Source organism: Phragmites australis, chromosome 8 (genome assembly GCF_958298935.1).
Source record: "Phragmites australis chromosome 8, lpPhrAust1.1, whole genome shotgun sequence".
Lineage (NCBI taxonomy): Eukaryota > Viridiplantae > Streptophyta > Magnoliopsida > Poales > Poaceae > Phragmites > Phragmites australis.
Window position 1 is genome coordinate 8,620,031 of NC_084928.1, and position 11,641 is coordinate 8,631,671.

The 11,641-nt window shown below is 44.1% G+C and overlaps 1 protein-coding gene and 1 pseudogene across 1 annotated transcript; both read right to left on the minus strand.

The window, feature by feature from the left end:
• Window positions 1–4,357: 4,357 nt before the first annotated feature.
• On the minus strand, window positions 4,358–5,617 carry LOC133925826 (uncharacterized; annotated as a pseudogene).
• Window positions 5,618–7,727: 2,110 nt separating this feature from the next.
• On the minus strand, window positions 7,728–9,237 carry LOC133926530 (transcription termination factor MTERF4, chloroplastic-like). Its single transcript, XM_062372511.1, has one exon. The coding sequence runs from the start codon at window positions 9,141–9,143 to the stop codon at window positions 7,929–7,931; it is 1,215 nt and encodes a 404-aa protein (XP_062228495.1). The 5' UTR covers window positions 9,144–9,237; the 3' UTR covers window positions 7,728–7,928.
• Window positions 9,238–11,641: the final 2,404 nt, after the last annotated feature.

Genomic DNA, 11,641 nt, shown 5'->3' on the forward strand with positions numbered 1-11,641 from the left:
GTTCTGCGCCAGCGCCATGGTCTCGTAGTCGAGACGTTGGGCGCGGAGCGGCGATAAGTCACAAAGGGGGAGCACCCGATGCTTGGGCAGCGCGATGGCCTAGGCGACGATGCCACCGTAGACTACGCCGTGTGTAGTGGCTCCTTGGGACGACGCTGGTGATGTGGGGGCTGTCTCGAAGCACCTGCCTGTCCGGCACTAGACTGGTTTCCCTCTGGGCGTATAGCTAGGGGTTCACTACCAGCACTTAGGACGTGAGGGCCTCCAGCGCCCCCTCCTGCATGATCTGTCATGCAGACCTCACGTTGGGTCTCAGAGCTCTCGGAGTCCGTCTCAATGTCCCATGTCTGGAGCACACTAGGTTCATCCGGGTGGTACCCCATGACAAATACCTCACAACGGTCGGGGTCCTCGAAACAGGACTCAGCGGTTGTCGTGGACCCAGCCATGGGTAACCTAATCAAGTTTTTCAAACTTGATTAAACGATGAAAACACGCCCCCTACCTGGCACGCCAAATGTCGAGGGTTAGTCCCTAACAATAATTTCGGGGTATGCTGGACAGCGGGTGCGTGAACGACGTTTCAAGAATCGATGTGCGCGCATACAATGGACTCAGGGACATAGTGAGTTATACAGGTTCAAACCACCCGGAGGATAATAGCCTTACGTCTTGTGTGTGTTGTGTTATAGAGGATCTCAATTGGTTACAGAGGTTGTCCTAACTGGCTACCAGACTTGATCTCCCTCTTTACAAATGGGGTCATCATCCCTTTATATAGTAGGGAGGAGGAGAACTTACGTATGGGGGCAAACAGAAGACTCTGCTTATACAAATATCTAATCCAAGCTATCATTACGGAGGACCATCCTCGACCACTTGTCTGATCGGCCTGCTAACAACGTCCCATCCATCGTGCGGTGTCACGTCGACCTGCAAAAGTCCCACTCCATAGCATTTAATGCTACGAGATGGGACAAGGCCCCTCTATGCCATCCATTACTTCGTCCACTGGAGTTGGCGCTTGGGGAAGGAAAACACTTGAGTGGATCTCAATAAATACGATTGGATAGGTTGTGTCAGATCCAGCACTGAGATGAGGTGAGGCCGGTCGTGGGTTTATGTGATGGTGCAGAGACACTGGTCATGTATGCCTCGTACTGGTCGTGGGAACTATACCCTGATCGCACGACCGACCAGTTTTAGGAAATATACGCATTCGGCCGTTATATCCCTTGCGGGGCCCGTTTGCGAGGGTACCCTTTTACCTAATACACTGACAATAATATAGATTTTGTAATATACGTAATATAATATGATAAATTATGTAGCTCTTTATACACACAAATGAAAAACGGCTATGGATGCTTATATAGGTTACGAGCATAAATGCATGCATATGAGTAGATGAGTATAACAAGTTTTTTTAAGTGGATCCACGATTTTTTAATAGAAAGTCAATGTATCTAACCAATTATTTCACAAGAATACTACCTGCTGAAGGTGATTTTAGAATAAAAAAATGTGAAGTCAAAATTATTTAGCTTATCCTCTCAATTTAAATTAATCACTGCTTGATTTAGTATATCTAATATGAATTGGCGATCATAATACATATGGATAGAACTTCTAAAAGGTTCTCGAAAAAAGAGATGATTTTTTCTAGGCTTGTATTCTTTTTCTAGGTTCATTAGTATTCTTAGCGGTTGGGGCTTCTAGTTATCTTGGTAAGAATATGATATCCGTAGTTTCATCTCAACAAATTCTATTTTTTCGCAGGGAATCGTGATGTCTTTCTACGGAATCGCATGACTATTCATCAGCTCCTATCTATTGATATTTCATCTCTCAAGTGATTCCATTTTCCTTTTACTAATTTTTTCGTTAATCGAATTTGCAGTCGAGGTATGCCTATTTTGTTGAATCCGTTAGTAATAGACTAGGATACAAGTACTCCTAAGGGAATATGCTTAAGTTATAGATCTAAGCAAAATTTGGTTTTACCTGAATATTTCATCTCAAAATCTACCTTAAGATGATTGCAACCTTATTATGTATTTCCAATGATAATGAGATCATCTACATATACTGAGATGATACAAAATTCAGTTGAGGATTTCTTTATAAACATATATGAGCAAGCATCATTATTTAAGTAATCCTTCTGCATAAGGAACTCATTCAGTCAGCTTGTACCATATTCTTTCTACTATTTTAAGCTATGGAGTGACTTTACACAATACCTGATGCGATTTACTTTGGAATTCAGAATTTCAAGTCAATCAGGGACTTTCGTATAGATTTTCGAATCAAGCAACCAGATTCCGCCAATAATATTAAATCATTGGAACACTGCTCCACTCATAACTAGATGTTATGTTACATCAAAATCGATGTTGAGTCTCTGCGTGAACCCTTGTGTGCTACAAGTCTTGTTTTGTATCTCATCACCTTATTGTTTTCATTCCGTTTACGGATGAAAAACCATTTTGATCCCATTAGGAAGGTATCTTGGGCAGTAGGTATTACTTATAAATACCCCTCTTTTCTTAAGCGAAAATAATTCAGCATCAATTGCATCCTTTCATTTGATCCAGTCTGAGTGCTTCAGGCACTCTACCATGGTCTTTTGTTCTAGATCCACCTTGAGATTTTTGGCTATTTTGAGGAGAAATAAATATCAACAATTATAGTATTTCTCTTGAATAAATATAATTTATAGATATTTTATTTACCCCTTTTAACTCCTTATGATTTCCTACAACAATAGAGTTAAAGTATTCCAATGTTCCAACACTTAAAATAGTGTGCACATTTATGCTGGGTCTTGGATGTAGAGCATCCGTAGGCCTTAGATATTGAGTATTCATAAGGTATCTATCAACTTCAGGTTGATTTGCATTTACTGTTTTGGAAGTTAACTTTCTTTATGTCCGTGTATACTTTTAACAAGCAATATCCCTTGTAACCGTATTTCTCTCCCTCTTATTTTTATTTGAGAGTTAAGTTGTTTTATTAGGTATCTCCATTCCTTCTGGCACATTGAGTGCGGATATATGATTTAGTGACACCTTTATTATTAGTAAATACATCTAGCTGATTATATGAAATGTGTTGCAAATATATGAATCTATGAACTTCTTGTTCAGATTATTTAATACATGGATCTAAGGACTAATTGCCTTTTATGTAAAGACTGAATGTATGTGACATTGCAATCCATTTCCTGGTATTTTTGTGGTACTTATGATCTCCCCATAATGCTTGGAAATTGACCTCATCAGCATACTAGGCTGTGAATAAGTCCCTTGATATAGGCTCGAGGTATTTTATGATTGACTGATAATTATACCTCATATAGATCCCAAATTTCCTGTAAGGGCTCATTGATGTACGATGCGGTGATGATATCGGTACGTATATAGTGTAACCGTTTTTTCACAGATAGAAAATACTTATTTGATTTCCATATACTAACTACAACGGGAAAGCTGTATGATGTGTGCAATTGATCTTATTTGAAGTAAATCTATGTTGTGTAAGACTGCATAACTTCCAACATGAACTAGGTTGGTAAATTACAATTCTAGAGTAATGGTCATACAATTAATTTAATTTTCTTGATGGGAGATTCAACTATACCATTTTGGGCATGTAAACATAAGATATTTAATTCTCCAAATTAATGCCTAAGGACATAAAATATTCATTGAAGGCCCTTGAAGTAAATTCAGTGGCATTGTCCTTTGTAATGTATTTTATCCTATGTCCAGGATAATTTGCTCATAATTTGATAATTTGAGAAATAAATTTGTAGATGCTTCTGTAAGTATCATAAAGTACCTTAATAGTCCATATAATGGTTGAATATGACCGCATATATCTCCTTGAATGCGTTTAAGGAAAATGAGTGGCTCATATTTAATTTTAAGGTAAGAGAGACTTAAAATTAATTTTCTTATGGCACATGTGGTGTGCACAAATCTGATAATTTTGAGAATTTTTGCAACATTGATATTGTGAATAATAGAATTGCTGATAATTTTTCTTACCATCCCTTATTGCGGATGACCAAAGCAATTATGGCAAGTCTTGAATTTATCAAGATTCTGAAAAATTGTCTTAAACGCAACATGTAAAACGGGTTTGATGTATATATAGTACAATCCAGAGGTCAAAGAAGGAATTCGCTCAAGCACTTCCTTGTTATATCCGTTATTTTTTGTGATGAAGAGATATTCATCATTATTGTCATGGGAATGAAATGAAATGAATATGGTTAGGGATAGTCTTAGATGGAATGACACATCATAGAGCACTGCTCTTTGTCACTTCGTAATGATAAGTTAACCACCTGTAGATAAAATGTAAAAACAATGCAAGAATGAACCATGAGGATGACAAACCTTAAAACCATCCTTCAAATACAGTGTCGGTTTTTTCTCTTTTCTTCTGCTGTCTCTCATAGCAGCTCCAACTGGGATTTTCCAGCACAGCAAGAAGCATAACCGGCAGTAAGGCCTCAAACACTCTGCTCATAAGGATGCACGAAACTATGCAGAAATTTCTACTCGCCCATTACAGCAATAGAATATAAGCTATACTCGGCATTCAGCAGCCCCCTTTCCTTGAGAAAATTCATCAACCAATGCCGCGGCAATAACCGACGCTCAACACTACACATCATCAACACCGACCTTTGTGCAATGTACGGTATCTCCAACCGAACCTCCCCCATCAGGAACTCCAAACTTCTTCGAACCCTTCCCTCAGTCAAACCCAGGATATGAGGTGTCCGGTTCACGGCTGATGATATATCATCCCTTGACCATCCAAGCTTCTCAAAAAGTTGCATATTCTTGGTGAGCTTATCACGGCTGAGGATTGCAAATGTTGCAAGCGCACGAGGGCATACCGAAGAGTTCTGCTCAATTCCAAACTCACCAACACGTGCCAAAGCTTCCTGCAGATGGTTAGTGCTCACGGCGACCATCCGAGACATGAACGCGTTGGGAATTTCAGAAATATTTATCCCACATCCCTGAAGGAGTGCCAGATTGAGCTTGGCCACCTTCTCGAGGTCCATGCTGAGGAGACCGTTGCTGACCTTGAGGACATGCAGGAGCTTATCAAGGGAGCCAAAACCTGGAGCCAGAAGTCAACATTGCGGCGGAGCGAGCTGGTGCGGAAGTGCTTTTGAGCGGTCAGGACGAAGCGCGCGATCTCAGGACGCGACAGGCCGAGGTCGCTGAGCACGATGATGCGGGGTGCCATGGTTTTCTCGACGTCGGCGCAGAGTAAGAGCGGGTCGTTGGAGACGACGGTGGCGACGTCGGCGCGGGAGAGGCCGAGGCCGCTGAGGAAGGCGAGGACGGCGTCGGGCTTCGAGGGGGACTTGAGGTGGGAGATCTTCTTGGAGGCCTTGAGGGCCTGCGCCGGGGAGAGGTAGCAGTTGGCGGCGAGGTAATCCTCGGCGGCCAAGGGGTTCCCGGTGGCGGAGAGGAGGCGGTGGAGTGTGCTGAGGGGGTGGAGGGTGGTGGCGGAGGGATGGCATGGGGAGAGGAGATGCGAAATGATGCATTTTCGGAGGCAGAGCATAGTGCTGGCCGGCGGCCGGCAGGGCTGCGGTGGGTAGGAAATACGAACCGGAGCCCCTGTAGGGTTTCTCCCTCCCGCACTCCGTTTTCTCCCGAAGACCGATTACCGGGCCCCGCGATTTCTTCGATATTCACGGTTTTACATAGTAATTTAGTGAAATTCAATAAAAATCGATCAAATTTTGTCAAATTTTTAAATTTTTTGAATTTTGAATTTACATTTAATCAAAAATTGGTCAATTTCTGAATGCGAACCGCAGCGAATTGATCAATAACTGTGAATATCTAGTGGTTACCGACATATTTTAAAACCCTAAGCCCAAGTGGCCTAGCGTGTTACCTCACTGCTGGGTGGGCTCAGCTCGTCCTAGAAATTTACAGATATTTCCACCCATTTATTTTTTTAAAATCCTCTGATTCTGCCCAAAAGAGGTAAATGTTGATAAAATGGAACAAATGGCAAATCCACAAATTGTTTGACCAGCAAACCCTAAAATGCTGGGATCCTGTCAAAATTAACATCTGGAGTGCCACGGAGCTTAAAATTTCATCAAACACACTGAAAATCCAAAATGAGATGGATAATTCTGGATAAAGGGGATGTATGAGATTTACCACGTTCTGTGAGATGTTACAACGATGCACTTCGCATGAATAAATAATTTCATACCGGGTCTAAAAGGCCTCATAATAAAAAAAAAATTCCAACCGAGTATTAACCATTTTCCATCATTCATAACAAAAGTAGTTCAGAGCACATGGATACAGAATAAGAATAGCAAAACCCTGAAGCCCTCTGCCGCCTGGAACCAACAAAGCCAGGAAGAAGACGGCATAAGTATAAACACAAACTGTTACAAACCAGCATAACAAGCATACAACATAAAGAAAGAAGATCAAGCCAAGGTCTCCAGGTATCTTCAGCAGCTGATCCATCTTCATCAGGTGCTGGGAGAGACCCAGTGGAGCAGCAAGAGTGCCCTTAGCTGCTTGCGTTTCCGTCTGGAGGCACTGGATCACCCCTTCACCAAGAATTACTGAGCGGGGTACTTTTTTAGTCCAGCACAAAAGCAAAGAAATCTGCAAGTCAATGATGATGTATCCGTTGAATTCACAATATATCCTGCACAAAAGCGAAGAGAACTGCAAGTTTGGAAGATGAGCTCAAACAGATGCCTATCAGTTTGTTCTCAGAACAGGCTTTGCACTTGCAAATTACCCAACAAATGGCAGTAAGGCCCATATAGTAATCCTCACAATATATTTGTTGAATTAAAAAAGAAAAAGAAAAAAGAAAAGCCTCATACCTCTACAGATGGAAAGACGGTGGATTGATTATTGTGTTAAATCAAATGCTTCCTTATATTTTCTTTTCGAACCAAGGATTGCGAACCCTAGCCACATTGGACGAAATTGGCATCAAAGCGGAACATAGCAAAACTGTTAATGGAAAATAACATAATACTGTTCTTTCTGCTTTGTTCTTTCTTGTTTTACACTGTTCTCGTTTCATCAGCGAATTGCATTACACAAGCCTCCAATCTCTAGTGATCTTAAGCAGAAGCACTCATCTATTCACCGGGAGTGCTCATCTTCTGAGATTTCTGAAAGAAATGAAGCATCAGAGGATGGCAGTGCAAGTGCACAGGGAGAACTCCATATGCCCTCACTCTGTGTCATGATTCATGACATGTCTTTAGCATCATTCTGAAAACTGAGTAAAGTTTATTCTAACTAGGCCCAAAAAGATGGAAACTTCCGAGAAGGCGGCGGCGGCGGCGGCTCTGCATATGCGCCCAACAAACATATCTCAACAACTTTTCAGATTTCAAACACTTATCGGCAGCAGCTCTGTTTCAGAACGGGTGCATGACTGCAAGACCGATAGGCAGGGAGTATGTACACCTAGGAGTATATAAACAATATATATATATATATATATATATATATATATATATATATATATATATATATAGACACACACACACACACGGGATCAACTATAGATCGAGTCATGAGTATATATATAAACTTAAAAATTATAACCAGTACATACTTGTGAAATTGTTAGCAATAATAAAGATGATGAAGGTTTGAGTCAACTTGATTAATACAGAGCACAGAAAAATCTAGTCATGGTCATAACTATGCCAATCTTCTTTACCAGAAGACAAGTCTACAATCAGGATTCAGGAATCAAAAAACCAGTTCCATTGGGTGTTAGCCACAACTGAACCAGCATTTAGCAAACACACTATATTTAGGCAAGAAGACTGAAACATAAGTACCAGCTTACTGCTCAGTGTCAAAACATTGCTGTGCACTAAACAGTTAAACACTTGACAAGCCGAGCATGCTCGATTCCTGAAACATGAATAGAGTGGGCACTTCCCCACTGCAAGCTGCAGCATAGTCTTCAGCGAGGCTTGGTGCAGCTTCCTTGTAAGGACATATGAACTTTTCCATGAAGACATTTTCGCTCACTTGGACAGCGGTATAGTAGCTCCGGTCGTGCTCCAACAATCCATTTGCCTTAAGGAACTTCACAACATAGTGGCGGGGCATGAGACGGCGCTCTAAGCTATATGTAAGCAATGCCGGCCTGTGAGCTATGTACTCTGGCTCCAACCCGACCTGGGTGATCAGGAAATCCGACATGCGGCGCAGCCGGTCCTTGGAGTGCTTCAGCACCAACGGCAGCTTGGAAACCGCAATGCCCACCTCGGCATCCGACCACCGGAATGTCTTCTTCAAGAACTCCACCTTCGCGGCGATCTTCTCCTCGCTGAGGAACGCGACGGCCAGCAGCGCGTGCCTGAACATCCCAGAGCCACGGGGCACACCAACAGCCTCGGCGCGCACTACCATCGCCCGGACGCGTTCCGGATTGGTGGTGAGCAGCCTCGGCACGGGGAGGGACAGCTTGGCAATATCACAAGCATCTAGCCCGCACTCCATCAGGAACGTGACGTTGGGCTTGACCACCCGCTCGAGGTCGGAACTGAGGAGGTAGGAGTTGCTCTTGAGGGCCTGAAGCAGGTTCTCGAAGGAGCCGAAGAGGGGGACGTAGTACTGCAGCTTGGAGACGACGGTGGGGCGGCGGAAGCGGGCGGGGTCGACCAGGACGAGGCGAGCAATCTGGGACGGGGAGAGGCCGAGGTCCCGGAGCTCAGCGAGACGCGGGGCTAGCGTCCGCTCTACCTCGGAGCAGAGGAGTTTCGGGTCGTAGGCGATGGTGGCGGCGATGTCGGTGTCGGAGAGGCCGAGGCCGGAGAGGAAGGCGAGCACGGCGTCGGGCCTGGAGGGGGACTTGAGGTGGGAGAGGACCTTGGACGCCTTGAGGGCCTGCGCCGGGGTGAGGTGGCAGGTGGCGACGAGGTAGTCCTCGACGGCGAAGGGGGCGCGGTTAGCCGAGCTGCCAGCGGCGGCGGTGGTGGTGGAGAGTCGGGTCGTGGGGAGACGGCATTGTTGTCGCAACGAGAGGAGCGCGACCGTCGCACGGGGTGGGACGGAGAGGGGGACGTGTTGTTTCTGGACCAGGAGCATGGCTACCGGCGCCGGCGCCGCCAGGGAAGGGCGCGGCGGGGGCAGCGAGGATGGGACACTGGGAGCGGAGGGCTATGGTCTAGCGGTTACCGCACAAAATGCACACATTTTCATTTTGGATTATAAAAGGAAAAAAGAAGAAAAAACATTTTTTTTCTGGACTAAGAATAACCAGGTTATTGGAAACTTAGGGTAAAATTAGTGATGATAAGAGTAAGATGGGTATGAGTAGTACTTATTCATACTTTGCTCCAGTCGTGAGTATACCCGTAAACACTCGCGGGTGAAGAGAGTGGACCGAGCCTGTTGCCCAATGATATACTTATTTACTCGTCGGCGGTGGGGCGGGGAAGGGCTGGGCGGTGGAGGCAACGCAGGGCGGGGCTCGCAACGGCGATGTGGCTCGGGGTGGGGAGAGACGGGGCTCGACGCTCGGACGACAACTCATGGCCCAATGGGGCTGGGCGCCCGGCAGGGCGGCTCAGGGCAGGGAGGTGCGGCGCTTGGCGGAGCGACTCGGGGTGGGGAGGTGAAAGGATCGAATGGCCTAAGAGGGGGGGTGAATTGGGCGCTAATTAAAATTTCTACTGCTTTCTAAAACAAATAACAACCTTAGCCTATATAAAAGTGAATGCAACTACGTGATTTAAACTAGGACAAAGCAACTAAACAAACAAAATAACTAAGAGAGAGAACGGTAAAGAAAGACTAGCAAGAACAAAGATACTCAAAGTAAAATACGGGAATGTAAATAGTTGGAGAAGAGAACACCAATTTTTTTCCCGAGATTTCGAGAAGTTGGCACTTCCCTCTAGTCCTCGTTGGAGCATCAACCAAGGATGTAGCTCCCCCTTAAGTCACCAAGACTCAAGTGCTCCCTCTTGATTGCCCCTTCTCCGTCTCCGGATTGGCAGGCATCAAACCAAGTACATCATCTCTTCCCGGGGCTCCCACAAGTCCTCCAAAAGCTCACCGAGAACACCTCCGATCACCAAGACCGTCTAGGTGTTGCCAACACCAAGAGTAACAAGCTTCAAGCTTCACTTAACAAAGACCAAGCCTAGACAATAGCTAGCTGCACACTTGTTACTCTCCAAACACTAAAGATGTCCTTAATCTTCAACTAAGAACTTGGAATTAACACAAGTGTTCTCTCTTGCTTCTAAATGACACACCAAGTGTATGAGCTGCTACAGGGTCGCAAGAGCATCATATAAGACTAAATGAGTAGGTATTTATAGGCTAAGGATCAAGAATTAGCTGTTGCCTAACAACCCAGAATTTTTCTTAACGCCGGAAGGTCCGGAGTGAATAACTCTCTCCACGTCGGAATATCCGGTGCTAATACCCCTGACAAAATATCCGTTAACTGTTCCATTAGCCGTTAAAGCTCCGGCGTTTCATCCGGACTAACGCCGGATCATCCGGCGCATTGAAATCGGCCAGATCATAGTTTGCAACCTTTCTGTATAAAATCATCCGGCGTTTATCCTTCAGTACGCCGGACCATCCGGCGTGTAGAATCAAGCCGAGACTGCACTGCAAAGATTGCTCCGACGATCTCACCACTCGAACGCCGGACCATCCGGCGCGGACTTCAACATTTTTTCAACTAAGAACTCTTAGGAAAATGCTACGGTGCTAACAACAATTTTGGCGCCGGACCATCCTGATCAAGCTAAAGAATTCTGCTGACCTCGGCCAAAATAAACTCTGGTGAGTACACTCTTCATACAGAGGATCATCCGGTGTGTTGAATTTTCGCTGAATTTATCCAATTCAAACAATGTTGAGTTCTAACTTCTTGGACACTCAACCAAAAGCTTGTATGAGCTACCTAGCTCTAGAAATTCACAAGTGTGCATCAACTATGTCTAGACTCACCTAGGTCAAGCTACAACTCTTAACCCCCCTTTATAGTACGGTCAAAAGACTAAAAAGAAATAGAACCTATACTACTCTAAGTGTCCTTCATCTTCTTGTGACACTTAGAACTAGAAGATCCTTAATCTTCATGCACTTGTCCTTTGATTGTCCATATAAGCGCTTAAAGGGTCAAGAGAATCAAAGCATCATTGTGAACTAAGTTTTTCTTTTTCTTTGATACCGTTCAAAACACATATGTTAGTCACAATGATACGGTTGTCATTAATCACCGAAACTCTTACCACTTACCTAGGGACCTAGATGCTACAATCTCCCCTTTTTTGGTGATTGATGACAACACATACGAGAAGTAGAGATATGAAATTGAAGAGCACCCTACCAAACTATGCAATTATCGGCATATATCAATTAAGCAAGAGAAAGTGTAGAGCTACAACGACCTGTCATGCTAGTATAAATAAGAATTATGCGCGCATGAAATTAAACATAATGTAATGACAAGCGAAACACATCCAAATACAGAACCAAACAGCCTGTCATTACATCAAAAACCATAAGATCAAACAATCTGAACCTAACTACCCAAAAACCTAAGCTCCCCCTGAATCAAA